Source organism: Gossypium hirsutum, chromosome A08, assembly GCF_007990345.1.
Source record: "Gossypium hirsutum isolate 1008001.06 chromosome A08, Gossypium_hirsutum_v2.1, whole genome shotgun sequence".
Lineage (NCBI taxonomy): Eukaryota > Viridiplantae > Streptophyta > Magnoliopsida > Malvales > Malvaceae > Gossypium > Gossypium hirsutum.
The window spans coordinates 111,310,373-111,332,090 of record NC_053431.1 but is presented as its reverse complement, the minus strand read 5'-3'; the positions used below and the strand labels follow the sequence as shown (position 1 = coordinate 111,332,090).

The 21,718-nt window shown below is 34.0% G+C and overlaps 3 protein-coding genes across 7 annotated transcripts; 1 reads left to right on the top strand and 2 right to left on the bottom strand.

Annotated features, from left to right (window-relative positions):
- Nucleotides 1–84: 84 nt before the first annotated feature.
- LOC107919994 (pentatricopeptide repeat-containing protein At1g31920) lies at nucleotides 85–2,363 on the bottom strand. Its single transcript, XM_016849465.2, has one exon. The coding sequence runs from the start codon at nucleotides 1,939–1,941 to the stop codon at nucleotides 124–126; it is 1,818 nt and encodes a 605-aa protein (XP_016704954.2). The 5' UTR covers nucleotides 1,942–2,363; the 3' UTR covers nucleotides 85–123.
- Nucleotides 2,364–5,767: 3,404 nt separating this feature from the next.
- Nucleotides 5,768–12,046, top strand: LOC107919109 (extra-large guanine nucleotide-binding protein 3). Of its 5 annotated transcripts, XM_041074417.1 has the most exons (10): nucleotides 5,831–6,013; nucleotides 6,095–6,237; nucleotides 6,969–8,074; nucleotides 8,195–8,332; nucleotides 8,728–8,832; nucleotides 8,913–9,092; nucleotides 9,630–9,807; nucleotides 10,024–10,271; nucleotides 10,879–11,051; nucleotides 11,331–12,046. In XM_041074417.1, the coding sequence occupies exons 3-10, from the start codon at nucleotides 7,106–7,108 to the stop codon at nucleotides 11,923–11,925; spliced, it is 2,586 nt and encodes an 861-aa protein (XP_040930351.1). In that variant the 5' UTR covers nucleotides 5,831–6,013; nucleotides 6,095–6,237; nucleotides 6,969–7,105; the 3' UTR covers nucleotides 11,926–12,046. The 5 variants fall into 5 exon arrangements, with proteins under 5 accessions (XP_040930352.1, XP_040930349.1, XP_040930353.1 ...); XM_041074418.1 differs by having other exon boundaries at nucleotides 5,768–6,237; nucleotides 10,117–10,271; XM_041074415.1 differs by having other exon boundaries at nucleotides 5,774–6,237.
- A 406-nt stretch (nucleotides 12,047–12,452) lies between these two features.
- Nucleotides 12,453–16,842, bottom strand: LOC107919967 (26S proteasome non-ATPase regulatory subunit 13 homolog B). Its single transcript, XM_016849420.2, has 6 exons — nucleotides 16,372–16,842; nucleotides 14,585–15,031; nucleotides 14,091–14,171; nucleotides 13,497–13,693; nucleotides 13,303–13,402; nucleotides 12,453–12,981 (listed from the first exon to the last, which is right to left on the bottom strand). Exons 1-6 carry the CDS (start codon nucleotides 16,519–16,521, stop codon nucleotides 12,796–12,798), a joined length of 1,161 nt encoding a protein of 386 aa, XP_016704909.2. The 5' UTR covers nucleotides 16,522–16,842; the 3' UTR covers nucleotides 12,453–12,795.
- Nucleotides 16,843–21,718: the final 4,876 nt, after the last annotated feature.

The following is a 21,718-nucleotide window of genomic DNA, read 5'->3' as shown; positions in this document are numbered from 1 at the left end:
TAAAATAACTTCTTTTTTTGTTGTTGTAAAACAACTATCCATGTATAGAGTTTAATGCAGAAGGAAATAGCAATTCATGGCAGATGAAAGAATCAAAATCCTGATAATTGAAAGTTTATCGCTTCACCAGTAATCCCTACAAGAACAAGTTCCATTTTTAAAATGGTGGAACTGGTTACGATCTCTTACGGTAATTTCACGTTCATAGATGATGGATATTAGTTTGGTATACATATGACAGTCACTGCACATCCTGAGGTTTCTAGCTATTCTTATAGGTGTGCCTTTAGACGTATGGATGAGTGCAAATGCGATGGCTAGCTTCTGACTATGACCTTTCAATCTCTGCCTCTTCTCTTCTTCGTCAACATCAAGCAATACCTGAGACGTGTCCGGGGAATAACCCTCAAATTTTAACTGCCATTCCATCTGGTGAATCATCTCATAGACACTTCCGCATCGAGGATGAGATGTATCTTGCGAGACAAACTTGTGGATTCTTCTTCTAACTTCAACCAAGCTAAATCCCGGCACTTGGTTGAAACCTTTTCTAGCCATTTCCGTCCGAATTTTAGCCACCTCCACCCACTTTTCAGCTCGTGCATACATATTTGACAGTATCACATAGTCACCGGGGTTCTGCGAGTTTGACTCGAATAGATGCTTGGCTGCAATCTCTCCGATTTCCAAGTTACAATGAACTCTACAAGCACTAAGAAGGCTTCTCCAGACCACATCATTGGGCTTGATATGCATGCTGTTGATGAACTCAAGAGCTTCATTAATCATCCCAGCTTTTCCCATGAGGTCTACCATGCAACCATAATGCTGAGCTGTTGGTTCTATTCCATGCTCAGATTTCATTCTATCAAAGCAATTGAAGCCCTCATCAACAAGGCCAGCATGACTGCAAGCACTTAATACGCCCACATAGACCACATCATCCGGGTCCAGACCTTCTTCTAGCATCATTGAGTATATCCTTAGAGCTTCTTCACCATGTCCTTGCATGGCAAGCCCTGAAATCATTACAGTATAGGACATTTGGTTCCTTTTGGTCATCTTCTTAAAGAGTGATAAACCTTTCTCCAAATACCCGCATTTGACATACATGTCTATCAATGAGGTTTGAACTATGACATTGAGTTCACTAATGTTCCTCAGTAATGCCCCATGTGTGCATTTCCCCAAATCCAAAGCACCCAAATGAGTACAAGCAGAGAGCAGAGTAACCAGTGTGCTTTCTTCAGGCCTCCAACATCCCTCACTACTCATGTTCCCAAATACCATTAAACACTCATACCACATTCCCAAACTAGCATTTGCTGCAATAATAGCACTCCAAGAAGCAACACTCTTTTCATCCATTTGCTCAAAAACTGCCCAAGAATGTTGTATCTCCCCACATTTGCCATACATATTGATCAAACTGTTTTGTACATAAAGATCACTTTCAAACCCAAACTTAAATACATGCCCATGAATTTGCATTCCTTCCTCTTTTGCCTTTAACCAGGCACATGCCTTGAAAAGTGCAGGATAAGTGAAATTATCAGGCTCAACTCCTCTTTCAAGCATCTCATAATAAAAAACTAAAGCATCCTGAAAGTTCATGTCTTTGACATGTGCTCTAATCATGGTATTGAATTCAAAAGTACCGGGTTCATGGATTTGTTGGAAAATGGAACAGGCATAGTCTAAGCTACCCCAATCTGAAAGAGCACATGCAGCCACCAGATTGCTTGCAGAAAAGGAGTTCCAAAAGAAACCCCATTTGACGATCTGGGCATGAGCTTGCTTGAAATCTTCCAAGTTCTTGCACCTCTTGAGGAGAGATAAGCACTGTTGCTCCTTCAACCTCAAATTCAACTCAGAGAATTGTGGTGGATCTGCAGGCGGTGAAAAGAAGTTGGTCTGCTGAAGGACTGAAGTCCCAGCCATAGTTTTATCTACACATCATGATTTACCAATCTAAAGTAATGCCATGTGGAATAACATGAAAACATAATATGACATAAGGTGAAATCTATGGACCTTTGGGGTGTGTAAGGAGATTGGCACAAAGGTCAAAGAATTTGAGACTATAGTATGTACTAGGAGTGAAATGAGAGGAAAAGTGAAAGGAGAATGGAATGGGAGCAGGAGGTTTGGAAGTAGTGAGAGAAGAGGAGTTTGAATGTGATCCATGAGATTGAGAAGAGAATCCCAGCCAGGAAAGCAAAGGTCAGATTATGGGAGGAGTAGATTCTGGATAGGATAATGTTTAGGGAGAGCTTGGCTTCATTAGATTCCTTCTTCGAGTTTACAGGGCCTATCATAGCTTGCCATCTCAGAACCAGGGGCCAAGTAAACCAAGAGCAGCAGCCACAACCACAAGTCCTACATGACTCGTGCATATATACATCCATCTCACTTAAGCCTTATGAAAAAAATCATCAACTCCCCAAAGCCTGGGAGATAATTGGATATTAGTGTTGGAGCCCATACACACTAAGGCCAGGATTTTATGCCCAGTTTACATGAGGGCAGATGAACTTGATAAATCCTAGGAGGTTCTAGGAATCCAACCCAAGCCCATATATTTGTAAAATATATTGGGACTCAGGGCTTCTAATTTTATAATTTATATCGTTTTTGAAACTAGGCACTAAAAATTTAAATTCATCAACAAAGTCATAGTTGGAGTGATAAGGTTGTTCATTAGTATCAATAGCAAATATTCTGACTTTGACAACTTATCATCTTCTCAAAATTTGTAACAATAATATATATATATATGGATTGAGTTTTAGCTTATTTGATATTGACATTGTTATAAGTGCAGAAAGATGTGAGTTTGAGTGAGCTAAAGTGTATTATCCTCTTATTTAAGAGTTAGGGAAAGACTATGAGTAATTCTAGATATTGTATAAAAAACAGATATGATAAAAACCTATAATAAAAATAATGTTAAAAAGAAAGCATATATATAAATACTCATTAAGATAAATAATAATAAAACCCAATATGTAATATTCTGAAAAGTAACCATAGATTCAATGTATTATAGGCTAATGTTTCGTAGAGATGCATTAATTAAGTATATAGAATTGATCAACCACTATTTTAGGCTCCACAAAAACACCATATATTAATATCACTATGATTTTAAACTAAACTTATAGTGAAACAAAATGATATAAATCTTATATTCAAAAGAAAAAGATGATAGAATTCTCAACTCAAACCAACTACTTTATGAGATATTTAGAGTGTTTGACTTAAATGGGGCAAAAGAATGGTTGAAGAAGGACTAGTTTAGGTAAAGGTCTTAAGCTTTAAAAAAAATGGTTTGGTGCTTTCACTATTACTTTAGACGAAAGGGAAAAAAATAGGAAACATAAAAGACCAAATCTTGTCAAAAGTAGTATTGGGAGATCTCCCTTCATTTTTAGGAAATATTTTGAGTTTAATGTAATTATTGAAAACAATTTATTTTTCTCGAGTTTAGTGTAAAATATATTTATCTATTATACGTTCCTTATATTTGAAAAAAAATTTAAACCCAAATCTATTTGTTAAACAAATTCTAAATAAATTATTAAAATTATTGTTTATCTATGTATTTTCTATTTAGTTTATTCATTTCTCTATTTTTAATTACAAAATAATAACATTTTAATCACGTGATATAAAATTAAGGGATACAACAATATTTAGACTTTTAATTTGACAACTTTTTCCTAATGGGTCTTGAATTTTTTTGTCCATATATCAGAATTTGACAATTTTTCTTAATTTGATCATTGAATTTGAATTATGTTCAAGAGTGATTACATGACATTTTAAAATTGTATTTCATCATCAGCTGAAAATTTAATATATATATATAAATATAAACTCTAAAAAACACAAAAAATAAAGAAATCAGAAGATTTTATTTTAAAAATTCAAATGATAATGTGACATAGTTTCAAAGTGTCACATCATCATACCTTAACAAAATCCAAGTTCATGGACTAAGTTGAGAAAAACTATCAAGTTCAATGACTTGCATGGGATAAAAAATTTAGAGATCAAATTGAGAAAAGTTACCAAATTTAAGAACTAAATATTATTTAATCCCATAAAATTAAATAAATTTTTTTATTTAATAAAAAATTATATTAGGTTCAATTAAAATTAAATATTTTAAATTTATATTCAATTCAATTGAATTATATATTAACCTTGAAACAAGTTGATTAAATTACTTAGGTAAAGTTAATTAGTTAGAAGGTTTGAAAGAAAAATAAATTGATTAAAACATTACAAAATTCATCTTAAAAATTAATATTATATTATAATTTAAATTTAAAAATTTAATGTGTATTTGCATAAAAAATAAAAAGATAAAAACAAATTATAATTATAATTCATAACAATATTTTGAAAATAAATTTATGTCAACGAGACCTTAACTTAATGATAAGGTTAAAGCCCTCCGAATTTTAAAATCATAAGTTCAACTCTAATTATAACAAAATCATATGTGAGTTATAATGATTTCATTGGCCCTTTAACTTTACAAGAAATATCATTTTAGTTATCTATTTAATTTTTTTTTATCTCTTTTAGTCATTGAGTTTGTATTGTTTACCAAATCATTAAAAATAGATGAAAAAAATTAACATTTGTTAATTTTGTTGATGCCACGTCAACAATTAATTAATATTTTAAAATATATATTTTTTAATTTTTAAAAAATTAATTAATTTCTAATGTGACATACACGTAGCAATCCACACTAACAAATGTTAATTTATAATCTATTTTGAAATAATTTGATAGAAGGAGAGGTAAAATATATTTTAATTTGTAAAATTAGAGGATTATTTAAATCCATGTCCCATTATAGGTATAAACAAATGTAAATTTAGATATGCCTCATCCTAATTAAAAATGTGAAAATATAATGTCCCAACTCCCAAAGACAAAATCCATTATAGTTACAACCAACCATAATAAAAACCTTGGTTTATTGACTGTCTTGTTTGTTGGGACTTTGAGATTAAAATGTTTATATCTTTTATCCCATGGTCCCCATTTGACATTAATTACTATTCTCTCCTCTCATCTCAACATTCAATTTTTTCTATTTTTCGTTAATTTCTGGAAAAGGGAGTTGAATTTTCATCACCTTTTCTCTTATAATAATTTCATTAAATTATGATATACCATAAAAGGTTAAAATCTTCTATTAATCCCTATACTTTTAGAGATAAAGATTCAATCCCTTTAAGTTTTTTCAATTTTAAAAAAAATTATTTCTACTTATTTTTTGTCAAATATATGCTACATCATATGAGGGTAGTTTAGTAAGAATGCCAAATTAATAAATTTTAATATAAAATACTTACAATTTTAATGATTGGAATGATATTTTTAGATTAAAAACATTAAAGGACTTAATTTATAACTTTTTAAATATAAAGATAAATTTCAAATTTCGTCAAAGTATAGGGACTAACAACATATATTAACCAATATAAAATTATGATGGATGATGGCCTGGTGGGAATGAGCCGTGGCCCATAGTACTATGATCAGGCCTCTGGTGATGCCTGATCCACGTTTTTCACGCCCGCAACAGGGAAAGCAAACAAACAGACATAGAAGAGAGAATCATCACTCTCCTTAGAAGGCGCGTGATCCAACACAAATATCTTGGTCGTACGGTTCCACATCATCACCAGCAGAGGCGCCAACAGTACCCACGCACGATGCCACGGAGCTCGGGCCTCGGGGCAGCTCATCCCCCCACCCAGTCCTCAACTCAACTACAACAAACATTAAAAAAGTGAAAACCACTCCTTCAGACAATGAAAACCACTCCTTCAGACAATCCTGCAGCTGCTGCTGCTACTGTTGTTCATGAAGTTCTTAAACCAAAAAAGAAAAAAGAAAATAAGAAACTTGGGGGCCCACATTTCTCTCTCTTCTTTGTCTGTAGTGTTCACCATTTTCATCATTCTTTACAAAAAAATGGACTGATGTGAGTAGTGCAGGCTCTCTTTTTTGGTTTTGCAGTGAGGCTTTTTGAAGATTTTTATTTTTTATTTTTCCCATCTCTCAGAGTCTGGGATTTCGTTTTCTTTTCTTGGATTTCTTCAAAGCACAGAAAAGAAACAATTCGAAGAAGCGCAGAAAGCAAAGAGCCTCTCTACCTTTTCTTCTTCCTCTCTGAGATTCACTTTCATTTTCGTCTTTTTCTTTCAGGTATCTTCTTGGTTTTTTTCTTTTTTGGGTTTTGTATACAGTATTTGTTTAATTGACCCTAAGATTTTCTATGTATGGATGGGTATGACTGCCTTTTTTTTTTAATGTTTCTTGAAGTTTCAGTAGGTAAAATGTGATCCCAATGTTTCCATTGTAGACTGATTCAATTTTGTTCTTTTTAGATGTAAAGTCATGTTTAGCCTCAAAGCTTGAATTAAGCTTGAAATGTCTATTGTTTGACTATAAATGAATTCAATCGTACTTTTCTTAAAGTCGAAAAATTCTACATGAGCCTACATTACCATTTGACTATCAATTTTAACAATCTTCTATGGGTTTAGGATATTATTTATAGGTAGAAGTCTTCTCTTGGATAGAGTTACCAAAATGGATTTTTCCTTTACTTTTTCTGTTGGCTGACTGCCGATTATTTCAGTTACTTCATTCCAAAAGAGTAGGTGTTTAAGCTATATGCGCGTGGGCCTACTTTGTTGTTCAAATTATGCCTGAATCCCATGCTTGGTTTTTGAACATTTGAATTTTCTTTTATTTCATTTAATTAGGGTCAAATGATTGATCTTTTCCAATATATCCTCTGAAACTGGAAGGCTTTCTTAGGATGACAATTTTATGTTGAAGTCTGGCTGCTTGGTCACTATTTCTGGTTTCATTGTCAAGCATGCATTATAAAGGACCCGGAAAATCTCACTGTTCTGACGATTGCTTTCCAGGTAATTTGAGCTTATCCATGCACTTCTCTGGATGTTATAGAGCATAGTTTGATAACTATGTGTGATACTTGAGGAGTTGTAATTTGAACTTGAAGCTCTAGCCCAGCATATAGCACTTTGGTATTGTATTCAAATAAATGGAGCAAAAGGAGGGTGAGAGTTGGAAAAAGTTGGTCGGGAAGATGCTTCCACCCAGTGCCTCGCTTCCTGAAGATTCATTAGAGCTTGATTACTCCATAGCAATAGAATATAAAGGTCCTCCAGTTGCTTATGAAGTACCTAGAGTTGAGCCTCTGGATGTAAATTCACATGCCATCCCTACTGCAGAAGCACTGTCAGAGTCCCAAAGATTAGTTGCTAATACTGCAACCCTGCTGATTGAGCCAATCCCCTTGCCAGTGTCTTATATTGCCAGTGTCACAAGTCCACGTACTCAGAGTCCAAGGGTTTCGGCAAGCTCTGAGTCCCTAGTGTCTGTGCTGCAAAATCCTGATTTTTCTTCAGCTTCTCCTTCAGCATCGCCTGGCTCAGTTGGCAACCCTCCTAGTAATCCTCCTAAACAAGTTGTTAATGAAGGAAAGAGAGTTCCAGTTGTTACATTCAATACTGTTGAAAAGTCGGATAGGAAAGATGTGGATATGGTAAAGAGAGTCTTTCCTGAATATGTTGGGGTTTCAACAGAAAAGAAGAAGAAGAAGAGAAGGGTTTGTTATCGATGTGGTAAGAGAAAGTGGGAAACAAAGGAATCTTGCCTGGTTTGTGACGCTAAGTATTGCAGCAATTGTGTGCTTAGGGCAATGGGGTCGATGCCTGAAGGACGAAAATGTGTGACATGCATTCGCCAGCCAATTGATGAATCAAAGCGCTTACGATTAGGTAAACATTCTAGGCTCTTGTCTCGACTACTCAGTCCATTGGAGGTAAAGCAGATTATGAAAGCAGAGAAAGAATGTTCTGCTAATCAGCTCCGGCCGGAGCAGCTAATTGTGAATGCATATCCACTGAAGCCCGAAGAGATGGCTGAATTACTTGGATGCCCTTTACCTCCTAGGAAGTTGAAGCCTGGAAGATATTGGTATGACAAGGAATCTGGTCTATGGGGAAAGGTAAGTTAATATGATATGCTATTTTATGTTTCACTTGGTTTTTCTATTTGAAGAAGCAAGCAGAGGAACATCTAGAATATGGGGACTTGATTCGACTATCTTTTCTTATTGAATTGGCAGGAAGGAGAAAAACCTGATCGCATCATTAGTTCAAACCTAAATTTCACTGGCAAGCTTAATCATGATGCAAGCAATGGCAATACTGAAGTCTATATCAATGGAAGGGAGATTACAAAACTTGAATTGAGGGTGCTAAAGGTAACAACAATAAAAGTTAATATAGGATCTATTATTTATTGCTCTTGATCATTTTTTTTCTTTTCTGCTTGATTCCATACATTTAGGATTCTCAATCTCAGGTTCTTGTGGTGCTAAGTTGTCTCCTCCTTTTATACTTTATATCATAACCAGTTAGAAGAAACAGATTCCCTTTACAAAACTCTTTTAACACCTTAGTTTTCTGCATTATGCCTTTCTTTTAGGCATCGTAATATATGTTTAACCTCAGCATTTGATAAGAACGTGAATGGGAATAAACTATTTATCGAATGCATGTTTTCATATTGTATAACTAATCATGATGTATCCTTCCATTCGGGCTGAAATAAATAAACAAATAAATAATTATTGATATATCCTTTTATTGTGTTCAGTTGGCAAATGTGCAGTGTCCACGTGACACTCATTTTTGGGTCTATGATGATGGTCGTTATGAGGAAGAAGGTCAAAATAACATTAGAGGAAACATCTGGGAGAAGGTACATAAACTTCTAACAGCCTGAATTGTATCATGGATATTATATGTAATATGATGTGGGTTTTGGTTTTTATGAGACAGGCAACAACTCGTTTTGTCTGTACCTTGTTTTCTTTGCCTGTGCCCCATGGTCAACCTCAAGGAGTGAAGGAGGAGGCCAGCAATTATAGTACTGTTCCAAATTACCTAGAGCAAAAACGAACCCTGAAGCTTCTTTTACTTGGGCTTCAAGGCTCTGGAACACGCACCATCTTCAAGCAGGTTTGGAATATCTTGTTGCTAATGTACTATTTTCTTTTAACAATTATGCTTTGTGTTGCTATGCTAATTGCTTTAAGTGGCATTGGAAATGAAAGTAAAGCCACTTCAAAAATTTACACCTACAAGGAAGTTAGCTAGAATATCTTGCTTGAGTATGAAGAATGTCTTTCATTCCAATCTATTAGTAGATGAGGAATAATTAAGATGATTAGGAAACTTTAAATCGTGGATTGGCATGTAGTTCAACCTCTACAATGCTTTCAATGGCATGGGCTGAGTGTGTAGTGGGGATCATATTAGTCAACTTATCCAAATTCTGCTTTTCTTTATGCTTTGTTGGTTTAGAAACAATTGGTATATGGTGTATACATGATCAAGGTGTGGCTAATTTCCCATTGTGCTTAAGTGATAAATTCAGTTGCTAGGATCATCTAGAGCTATGTTATCTACCCAATTCAGCACAAACAGCTAGTTTTTACAGTCTAAAAATGTTGTTGATGCCATTTTATCTAATGTTCACTATGCATTATTGAACAGGCAAAATTTTTGTATGGAAATGGGTTTTCTGCAGAAGAACTGCAGGATCTGAAGTTGATGATCCAGAGTAATATGTACAGATATGTTAGCATATTATTAGATGGGCAGGAGCGGTTTGAGGAGGAAGCAATGTCTGGAATGCAAGAACTAGCTGCCAATGATCAGAACTATGATGCTGGTAATGTTTGCCAACACCAAAATCTTGTCTGCTTTTGAACATACTTTTGAACTTTTAAAGTAGAACATGGACTTGTTTCTTAGATGTGTTTAATTGTTTGTTTATAGAAGCTTTATGCATGATGATGCTTCTAATGTCTCTCCAAGCTGGCCTAAAAACAAATTAACATCATTGCAACTCTTTCAACATGTAATCAATATTTTAATCTTGTGTTAGGTGGGGAGGTCGAGTCTGGTGAAACTAACCAGTGTGTCTATTCTATCAACCCAAGGCTAAAGCATTTTGCTGACTGGCTTCTGGACATTATAGCCACAGGTGATTTGGATGCATTTTTCCCTGCAGCAACGCGTGAGTATGCACCATTAGTTGAGGAGTTGTGGAAAGATCCAGCTATACAGCACACTTATAGAAGAAAAGATGAGCTTCACTTTCTTCCTGATGTTGCGGAGTACTTCTTAAGCAGGGTATGTCAACTTATTTTTATGTCTGATGTTGGCCTAATCATTGCCAAAATTTAGATGGTTGTTGATATGTCAAGTTATTCATCTCGAAGAAGATTCCCCCCCCCCCCCCAAAAAAAAAAAAAAAAAAAAAAGAAAAGGCAAGAAATAAGTGAACTCAAATTACAGCAATATCTTGTGTTGCAAGCCTTAGATAGGGATCTAGTCACAGGACGATTTGGCTAGGGTCTTCCATGAGAACCAATGGTGAGAGAATTGTGAAAAAAAGGTTGGAGCTCTCCAAAACGGGCTACTAATCTTGGAGCTTAAAGAGAGTTATTTGCCTATCTCAAAATTGAATCATCTTCTGCTTGCTCTTTCATTCCATTTGTTGTTTAAATAACAAGGTTAGGCTGACTAATTTAGGTAGTACATCATAAGGATTCTAATCCCTTTGTTATAGGACTTGACTAAAAGACATAAATAAGACTAGAATATTATAGAATAATTAACTGATATTATTTTATATTCCTGCCTTAATTTGTGAGATCTTGATTGCATACTTGATTCTTGCGTTGATTCTATTGATTTTTTCCATCTGTAACACGTGATATGCTTTTGTTTCCTTCAGGCTGTAGAGGTGTCGAGCAATGAATATGAACCTACTGATCGTGACATTCTTTATGCTGAAGGGGTCACCCAAGGGAATGGCTTGGCTTTCATAGAGTTTTTGCTCGATGATCGTAGTCCAATGTCTGAAACCTACACAGACAATTTGGAAGCTCCCTCACAGCCATTAACCAAGTAATTCTTTCCTGACATTCTGTTGTTGCCTTATGAAAGATTTCCTCAATAATGTTCCATAGATGCAAGCAATTGCATCACATAGAGTTACTTCACCAATGTTTGCAATAATTTCTTTATCGTATTGTTCATATGAAAAATCATTTCAGAAAATGCATTCACTTCCCATCCTTTTCTTATTCCCCAGTATTCGCTCTTACATACTTCAACCCCAAGGCATATGACAATGAGATTTGATCTTGAATCAGTAAAGCTAATTTAGCCTTTTTGCTTTTATAGGTATCAACTCATAAGGGTAAATGCGAAGGGGATTAATGAAGGATGCAAGTGGGTGGAAATGTTTGAAGATGTACGAGTTGTAGTCTTCTGCGCGGCCCTCAGTGATTATGATCTGATGTCGGTAGCACCAGAGAGCAGTGGCAGTGGACCGCTATTTCAAAATAAGATGATGCAGACCAAGGAGTTATTTGAAACAATGATAAGGCATCCTTGCTTTAAGGATACCCCGTTTGTGTTGATACTAAACAAGTATGATCTCTTTGAGGACAAAGTGAATCGGGTGCCTTTAAGCACTTGTGAATGGTTCAATGATTTCAGTTTGGAGAGACCAGTCCATAGTCACCAGTCTCTGGCTCAACAGGCTTACTTTTACGTTGCGATGAAGTTCAAGGATCTTTATACTTCCCTTACAGGACGGAAACTTTTTGTGTCACAAACTAGGGCAAGGGACCATCGGGTGACCGTTGATGAAGCATTTAAATATACAAGAGAGGTTCTCAAATGGGAAGAAGAGAAAGACGAAAACTACTATGGAGGAGAAGACTCCTTTTACAGCACAGACGTTAGTTCCTCGCCGTTTGTGCGGCAAGAATGACTGCATTTGGAATTTGCTTGTATTCTTAAAATGTAAAGAAAGCTGCGGGAGCATTCTGCTAGCCATGTAATTTCATTTTCCCAGAATATCAATTCAATGATATTGGCCGTGTTCCAGGTTTGATTCTTTGTTATGCATGATTCATTACTGCTTTGTAATGCTGAGGCATTAAGTGTTCCATGTGATTCATAATTATGTAAAACTTGCAAACTATGAGATTAACGCCGGGCTTATTTTGAAGAAATATGCAGCTTATGTTCTCACTTACGAGTATGAAATCATATACTGTTATCTATATTATAAAAACCCAACCTGGTGGTATATGAATCAAATGGTTTAATTGTTCAAGATTGGCAATCATCTTAAAGATTCATTCACATCACAGGTAAATTGTAAAAACTAATCAACATATTTGTAGTTAAATAACCAAGAAGTAGCAGCTCATCTAGTATCGCATTGAAGCCAAACAATATATACATCATGCAGAAAAATATCTAATCTGAAATGAAAATGCACTTTCATCCACATAAAAATGGATCATATCTGATTGTATCTAATGAAAAATCCCAATACAAAATGAAAGATAAGGATGATGTTTGCAGTTTTAACCGTATCCTCAGGCACTCCAGTACCATTGTAGATCCAACAAATGCCAAAAAGTGAAAAGTTTAATACATGAGCCGCTCCTTTCAGAACAAAGATTTAAGGATCGAGCAATACCTACTAAAGGAATCATACAAAGATGGCCCTACCCGCAAATGACTAACGCTTATCTCTATCCTCATTGCTCATCGTTTCACTTTCCCTTTTTCTTGCCCTTTTCAAATAACGAAATTGTTACAATGGCAGAAAGGAACTGGAGAAAAAAAGTCATGATGCAACGAGATCAGGTGTTTCAGCCTCAATTGATAACCAAGCGTTATGTACTTTGCCCATCCAATTATCCAACCGGTCACGCAAGGATTTGATCTGTGGAATCCCCAGAACTCTTGGCTGCACCCAAGAGACATGAATTGTTCCCTCAACTTGATCGATTATACCCTCAATCAGACGAACCTGCAGTCATTATTCGCAAAAAGGTTATAAAGTTATCTTTAGAATTTTGAACCCTCTGAAGTATAGCTAGTTGCTACATGCAGGCCTCGGATCAAATGTATACAGTGGTGCATCGTCCATACGAAAAATTGAGACTTGGACTTCCACAAATGTTCACTATTCATAATAATTTGTATATTCCTTGGCATATATCCAAAATTTATTTGTGTCCCCTTATAGTTTGCATTCCCTATTAAGGTGTCATGAAAAAACTGAAGATAAAGGAAAATGAATACGTGTAAAAACAAAGATGACAACAATATTATGAATATTTTAACTTACGGACAGGCTCTTCATAAGAAGATACTCAACATCCTCAATTGACAATTTTGTTCTCTCAGCAATAACTTTTAAAGGAATAGTTCGATCATCAGATGGGCGGCTGCATTGAAACATATTGTACTTTAGTTTTTAACCACATACAATTATCAGCAACTTTGACCTGATCCCTTAGGGTACACTAAAACAATACACACCTGAAGATAATCTCCATTAAGCACAGAATATTAATTTTTTCCAAGAGCTTCTTCTCATTCTCAACCAAGGCTGGTTGAGCACTCAGTGCAGCATTGTGCACGCGACACAATTCTTCATAGCGAACCAAATTCCCAGAGTTAAAGGATTGGAGGATATAATAAAGCCACTCCACCTTGGTCCCCAGAAGACTCTTTATCTGTAAATGATGCCAACAGTCATCATCTCAAACATAACAAAATAAAAACATCAAAGCAAGGAAATTCAGAAGGGAAAAAAAAGAAAAAGAAAAACAACTACAACCTACAAGCTCCCTTTTAAATCAATCTAACACAAAGAAAAATAAGAATGTATTCATGTAATTACAATAGCATGAAAAGAAATGCAAAATGAAAAGAGGCTCTTAATAGAAGGCACTTTTCAGTTCATTAAACCTCCACATACATTAGCATGAGTATCATAAATGAGGCCTATGAACCTTTTCTTTGTGCACTTAAAGGCACTTTCTTAATCAAGACTGTATCGATCATCTCCATAACAATTGGACCAGCAGCAATATATAGTGAATTTAAGAAACTTGATAAATATGTGCTTACAATTGGATGAGCAAGGAGTTCTCCAAAGTTGTAGATGTTATCTCCCAAAAGAGCAGAAAGGGACAGATCAAATGCTAAATCCTATATCAAAAGAGTTCAAATAAAATTAAATAAAATCAAGTCAATGGACAAATATATTCCTCGCAATTTCTTTAGTTCATTTATTTCCATCAATTTTATGATTGGGGCGTTAGGGGCTGGAAAACAGAATATTCAAGCACATCAGCCATCAGACTTCGGAGGCACTGCTGTTGATAAAACGATAATTACAAGAAAAAAAAAGCAGGGGGACTCTGAATAACAAGAACTTTGTAACATAAAAGTTTGATATGAGTAAAATGGCTTGTTGGTACAGTGTTAGACTTCAACTAACCATATTCAACTCCACACAGCCTAAAATATATTAAAAAACAGATAAGTGAGTAAAATTAATGAGCTCCAATAATATCACAAGGCAGTACTATTGGACTGGCAGAGAACACATAGAAACATACCAGCTTAAAAGATTCTGAGAGAGACTCCACTGATGTGTACGCAAGATAAAGGAGAGCACTTCTGTAGAACTCAGCAAATTCTTGGCGAAATTTATGGTATTGAGATGAAACCCAGTAATAGGTAGCATATACAGATGGATCTATGTCGGTCATACTGTCAAGGGTACTCTTCCCATCTTCAAGAAGTTTCTTGCACTCCTTTTGATCACCTTGCTCAAGCTTGAATTTGGAAATCTGCATCTTAATATAAAGAATTGGCTCTTCTATGCGCTGCTCTTTAGTAGCCTGAAGCTTTTCAATCACCCCTTCAAGGAAACTAATAGCAGCCTCTTTCTCTGAGTACTGCTGAGAAACTATAACAGCGAAATGTGCAAGCTTGAGAGGATTAATCTTCATCTCAAAGTCAGTGATAAAGTTATGATACAACTTTATCAACGCATCTCCAGCCTGAAATTTGCGAGAAACAAGTGCCATAGGAAGTTAGATGACCTAGCCAATATCTAGCACAAGGGGTGCTTCATTTGCTACCATATTATTTACGTACATATGAATCACTAAAGCAAATAGAAAGCCAACTTTCTTGTAAATGAAAATGATCAAGTAAACCACACTTCAGATTAGTTATCCATATATTATTCACCGAGGGGCACGAGAGCAGTAGGAAACCACAACTGAAATTTCCAGATGTACTCTACGAAAACAAGAGGTGTAAAGGAACATAACTAGGGATGGCAACGGGTTAGATATCTGTAATTTCTGTAAAATTTGGATTCGAAGCCGCAAATCTGCTTTAAAATCCAAATGATTATAAGCAGCTTAAATATGAGTATTACTATCCAAATCTGAAATCAAATTAATTAAATTATTAGTCAAATAACAGAATTGGCTAAATAAGTACAAAAATGTTTTTTAAATAAAAATTTCAAAAAGTAAAAAGGATAATGGATTTGAATATCCTAATCGTTATTCATATACGTAAAGTAAATTCACATACTGTTATCCAAATCCACATCCATTACCAGTGAAAGTAAAGTGGATTCGGATAATGAATACCGAATGTTAAAATCTGCATCAGCTTTGAATAGCTGGGATAGTAATTAGAATTTCTGAATCTGAATATTATCAGAATCCAAAATATTTGAATCTATAAAAAGCAAGTTGGATGTCCACAAATATCCCAATCCGCATTATCCATTGCCATCCCTAAGTTACATAACCTCGCCACACTTCCAGTTTTTACAATTCAGAGAAGAATTTTGCCCTAAAATAAACATGCCAGAGCTTTAGATGCTAATTATTGTTATTCATGTACTTTATCCTGCTTGCAATTCGTGCAAAACTGAAGATTTCCACTAATTCTTTTTTTGCTGCAAGTTAGCAACAATTCTATGCAAAAACATTACAATAAAAAAATAAAGGCAAAACCCGAGTGAGTATACTTTCTTTAATAAGCTCCGAGTTGTTGAACATCAAAGCAATAAAGTATAAACAATTCTTATTTATTTCGTTTCAAATTTAAGACTAAATAGTAAAAAGTAAAATAAAAACAAAATGGTAAGAGTAGTATTAAAAACCCTAATAAATCCGCGACAATGAGATCCAAATTCTACTATAAACCCCTAGGGGAAAAAAAGAAAAGAAAAGAAAAAAGTAACCAGCTCCATTCAAAAACCCTAACTCCTAAATTCTTAAAACCATAATATAAAAAAGATCTACGAACTCTAAACCCAAACAACACGGACTATATATATATATATAGAGAGAGAGAGAGAGAGAGAGAGAGAGACCTGGAAAACGGTGAGAGCAACGAACTGCTCAAGCTTGAGAGTGAGCTGGTGCCAGAGCTTCTTTTGATACAGATCTGCAAGAGAATTATACCAGTCGCCTAGCTCTGGATGCTCATTTCGAAGAGAGTCTAGGTACTGCAAGGCCGCCATCGATCCCAAATTTACTCCACAGAGTCGAAACAGAGAAAGAGAAGCTGAGGCCTTAAAGATTTAGATGTGTATGTTCTTTTTTTCAACTTTGGTTCTCTGTCTCTATATGAATTCTGAAGAGGAAAACAAAGAAAAGCCGTCAGCTCAATCGACCGAAGAAATAGAAAAAAAAACATACCCAAAAAAGAGAAAATTATATTTCGGGTTGGCTTGTTGTGTGGATCGGATCATTTAAGACTTTGGTTAATACTGGGCTTTGCTTTTCCGTGTTTCATTTTTTTGTATTTGCACATATTAGTTGGCCTTCCATTAAGCTAGTAGTAATTCAGGGCAAAAACTAAAATTTGGATTTTAGGATTTTGTTGTAAGACTAGATCATTATTGTAATTGTCATCACGATTTGAAAAAGTTCCGAACAAGTTAGATATGAAAATATAAGTAAACTATGTAAGGTTAGGATTAGAGTGGAAAAAATATAAGTATAAAAATGGTTTAAATGGACTAGGCCTCAAGTAGAATTTTTTGGCCGGTGTCTGAATCAGCTGTTTTATTTTTGATTCGTTGTTTATTTTACTACTATTTTATTATTATATTACTATTATTTTGTTATTATTGTTTGGATGTTATATAACTCTTATTTTATTGTTAATTTTGTTACTATTTTTAAGATATTACTTGCTACGTTGTAATTATTTTAATGCTATTTAAATATAAACTTTTTTTTAATATGTTTTCAATTTATTGAGAAACATTTATTTTAATATTTTTAATATATTTGATGTATTATATTTTTAAAATTTATTTTCATATAAAAATAATCTAAAAAAAATTAATACAGGTGAGTCAAGCTCAGATTTAGCCTTTTTAATTTGAATCGAGTTTGGGTGAAATTTTAAGTCTATTTTTCGAGTTGAGCTGAACCCGAACTTAATAATCAAGCTTAAAATTTTATATTGATCTGAGCCAAATCCGACCTAACCCATAATAAGTTCTAAATCACCGCTCACCAATTTAACACTGTCGTGGTTAGCTAGAAAAATAGATTTGATATACTGGGTTTGGTTTGGAAGTTCAGTATTGCAAAGAAAATGTTAAAAAAAACATAAATTAGGGCTTTCTAAGTTATTTAACCAAAGTTTCGTAAATTAATGACTTCAATTAAAAAATCAGACAAAAGATAAACATAGATATTAAACAAGGTTCAAAACCAAATATCAAATAAAAAACAAAGCTAAATATGCTTGGGCATTAATGAACAATTAATAATCCCTGTAACATATAAATTTCATCAAGATAAAATAATTAACCAAGAATGAAATTGTGAAAAATAAAATAAAATAAAAAAATAAAATAAAGAACACACAAATTTTATGTGGAAATCCTTTCGGGAAAAAACCAGGGGTAGAGCAGAAGAAAATTTATTATGTCGAAAAATTTGAATCAATACAAGAGGAATAAACTATGTCTACTTATAGGCTTGTAAAGCCATATTCTAGTAGGATTGAAACACCTTATCCTAATCAATATAAAATAGATGGAGTTTAATAAGGTTTAAAAACTTTATTCTAAAATAAAATAAAAGAAGTCTAGTTCTATATGGATTTTACTTTTATTTTATTTTCCATCGTATTTTATTAAATAAGAATTCGGGTCACTTAATTCTAACAATCTCTACCTTGACACAAATTCTCAATGAACAAGTTCTTCATCGCGAACTTTTAATGAACAAGTTCTCCACCTCTTCCATAAAATCCCTTAAGGGTTTAACTTCAACAATGAACACCAACCAAGTTTAAGCAATGTTGAAACTTGGTTATAGGAAGTGACTTAGTCATCATATCTGCAGGATTTTCATGAGTACTAATTTTACTCACAACAATATCACCACGAGCAATAATATCACGAACAAAATGACACCGAACATCAATGTGTTTTGTTCTCTCATAAAATATTTGATCTTTTGTAAGGAAGATGGCACTCTGACTGTCACAAAATACTGTACTGATTTGAAGGTCTTCATTGAGTTCACTAAATAGTCCCTTCAACCAAATAGCTTCTTTACAAGCCTCAGTAATCGTCATGTACTCAGCTTCAGTGGCAGACAAAGCGACTGTAGTTTGCAAAGTGGCTTTCCAACTAATTGCACAACCTCCGATTGTAAAGACATAACCTGTGAGAGATCTTCTTCTATCAAGGTCTCCAGCAAAATCAACATCAACATACCCTATGACTCCATCTTTAGTTCTTCCAAACTGTAAGAAAACATCAGTAGTGCCTCGTAAGTATCTTAAAATCCACTGAAATGCTTTCCAATGTTCTTTACCGGGATTTGCCATGTATCTGCTAACTGCACTGACTGCATATGATAAATCTGGACGTGAACAAACCATAGCATAAATGAGAGATCCCACTGCACTAGAGTATGGAACATGTGACATGTACTCAATCTCATCACCTGATTGTGGAGACAAAGCCGATGAAATTCTGAAATGGGTTGCTAAATGAGTACTAACAGGCTTAGCCCTCTGCATATTGAACTTGCAAAGAACTTTCTCAATGTACCCCTTCTGACTTAGGTACAATTTACTTGCTTCTCTATCTCTAAGAATCTCCATACCAAGTATCTTTTTTGCTGGTCCTAAATCTTTCATCTCAAATGCTTCACTTAGTTGGGCTTTGACCTGTCTTATCTCTCATTTATCTTTTGCTGCTACCAACATGTCATTAACATAAAGAAGTAGATACATAAAAAAACCATCACTGTTTTTCTTAAAGTAAACACAACTGTCTAAACTACTTCTTTTGAAATCATGAGAAGTCATAAAGGAATCAAACCTCTTGTACCACTGTCTTGGTGACTGTTTCAAACCGTAAAGGGACTTTCTCAGCAAGCAAACATAGTCCTCTTTTTTTTTGAGACTATAAAACCCTCTGGTTGTTGCATATAAATATCCTTCTCAAGTTCTCCATGCAGAAATGCAGTTTTTACATCAACTGCTTAAGCTCTAAATCATGCATGGCCACAATACTAAGCAAAGCTCGAATCGAACTATGCTTAACAACTGGAGAGAACACATCTGTGAAGTCCACTCCTAGAATTTGACTGTAACCCTTTGCAACAAGCCTTGTTTTATATCTGGGTTCTTCAACTCCTGGAGTCCCTTCTTTCTTTTTAAACACCCATTTACAACGAACAGCCTTTTTGTCTTTAAGAAGTTTCACAAGGTCCCATGTTCTGTTTTTGTGGAGTGATTCCATCACTTCTTGCATAGCAAACATCCACTTTTCTGAGTCTTCACAGCTAATCGCCTCAGAATAATTAGATGGCTCTTGATTCGCATCTATATCTTCAGCCACATTTAAAGCATAAGCAACTAGATCAGCCTCGGCATACTTCTTTGGAGGTTTAATTTCTCTTCTAGTTCTATTTTTGGCGATAGAGTATTGTAGTGAAGAAGCAACTCTATTCTCAATTTTTATTCTAGCTTGAGGAGTTGACTTTGTATTAATCTGATGCTCCACCTGCTTTTGGTTTTCTTTATTGGAAGAGTCTTTAAGAGATAAATTAGGTAGCATAGCAGTTTCATCAAAAACAACATCTCTGCTAATCACAACTTTTCTATTTTCAGGACACCATAACTTATACCCTTTTACACAAGCTTTATAACCAAGAAAAACGCATTTAATGGATCTCGGTTTCAATTTTCCATTATCAATATGAGCATATGCAGGTGTAGTACCCTGAAAATTTTTACAGTAAGATATTATCCTTGATGTAGTATGTTAAAAACATGAGCATAAGGAAATAAAGTGACAAAAAGGAAAATTTTGAGTTATGTCAAAATTGAGAAGTATATTATGATATATTAATTCAAGAAAGGACTAAATTGTAAAAGTGATAAAAGTTTTGTTGCACAAGAGTAAATACTTAAAATTTGAGGGGTTAAGTGTAAATATGAAAAATTTGAAGGACCAATAGTGTAAATATTTTAAAAGTGGAATGATCTAGAAACTAAGGAAAATGGATGAATTAGGACCAAATTGAATAGGTGAAGAACTATGAGGGACTAAATTATAATTTTACCAAATTAAATGATGACTCAAGGATAAAATTTTAAAAGATAATAAAGGGCAAAATGGTCAATTGGAAGAGAGAGAAATCTAGAAAGCAATGATGATGTTGGAGATATTTTAGATTAAATAAATAAATATTAGTTTATTAATATTTTAATTTAATTTTTAAATGATATTTTATTATTTTATTATTATTTTATTTAGTATATATAAGGAAAGAAAGATGAAGAATCATCATCTTTTTTCCCATGCACCCAACATATGAAGAGAAAAGGAAGAAAGAAACTTTCTTTTCTTTACAATTTGGTCCTTCTACCAAAAATTCACCATTTTTACCCAAAAATCAAAAGAATTTCCATAGCTACCAAGAGAGAAAAATGTTAAGGAGGCTATGGGAGGGTAAAATATCAAGTTGGATTCAAAAAATAGAAGCTGGAGGAGAGAGAAAAATTAAGTTAAAGATTGAAGTCAATAAGAAAAGGTAAGAACATTAAGATTTCAATATATTTTTTAGTTTAATATTGTTGAAAAAGCATGGAATTGATGTTAATTTAGAGTTTTCTTATATATGGTCTTATATTCTTGTCATGTTAGTGAAGAGAAAATAAGATAAAGTGATGAGAAATAGTGTAGAAAAAGAAAATAAGGGTGTTATAAACATGGTAATTAATATCTTGCACTAAAACAGTTTTGGACAACAGCAGTAGTCTAACTTTGAAAAATCATAAAAAATTGTGGAAATTGAATTAGAAGTTGAATAAAATATGAAATTAAATTTTATTGAGTCTAGTTTTTCATAGAAGAAATGGTGTAAGAAATGAAATAGTAAATTATGAGATATAACAAATTTAGTTAGATAAGGTCAGAATGATTTCGGGTTCCCCTATTCTGACTTTGGAAAATCATCAAAAATTGAAGAAAGATAATTAGGCTCTTAAAGTTATATGTTTAAAATTATGAATGAGTCTATTTTCATTATAAACAAATGAGAAAATCATTCGAACCCTGTATAATGAGGTAATTAATTTTTAGTAAACAAGGGTCGGAACTGTCAGACAGCAGAATAAGGGTGAATTTAAAGAATAAACTATACTTATTGGCTAAACCAAAAATTCTTAAAATT

Bases quoted from the DNA above. Each gene is read 5' to 3' on its own strand.
- LOC107919109 (XM_041074415.1), top strand. From the start codon at position 7,106: ATGGAGCAAAAGGAGGGTGAGAGTTGGAAAAAGTTGGTCGGGAAGATG. The intron at 8,075-8,194 runs GTAAGTTAATAT...TTGAATTGGCAG, and splicing joins AATCTGGTCTATGGGGAAAG to GAAGGAGAAAAACCTGATCG. The intron at 8,333-8,727 runs GTAACAACAATA...TATTGTGTTCAG, and splicing joins TTGAATTGAGGGTGCTAAAG to TTGGCAAATGTGCAGTGTCC.
- LOC107919994 (XM_016849465.2), bottom strand. From the start codon at position 1,941: ATGGCTGGGACTTCAGTCCTTCAGCAGACCAACTTCTTTTCACCGCCT.
- LOC107919967 (XM_016849420.2), bottom strand. From the start codon at position 16,521: ATGGCGGCCTTGCAGTACCTAGACTCTCTTCGAAATGAGCATCCAGAG. The intron at 13,403-13,496 runs GTGTGTATTGTT...GTTTCAATGCAG, and splicing joins TTAATGGAGATTATCTTCAG to CCGCCCATCTGATGATCGAA. The intron at 12,982-13,302 runs GTAAGTTAAAAT...TAATGACTGCAG, and splicing joins TTCTTATGAAGAGCCTGTCC to GTTCGTCTGATTGAGGGTAT.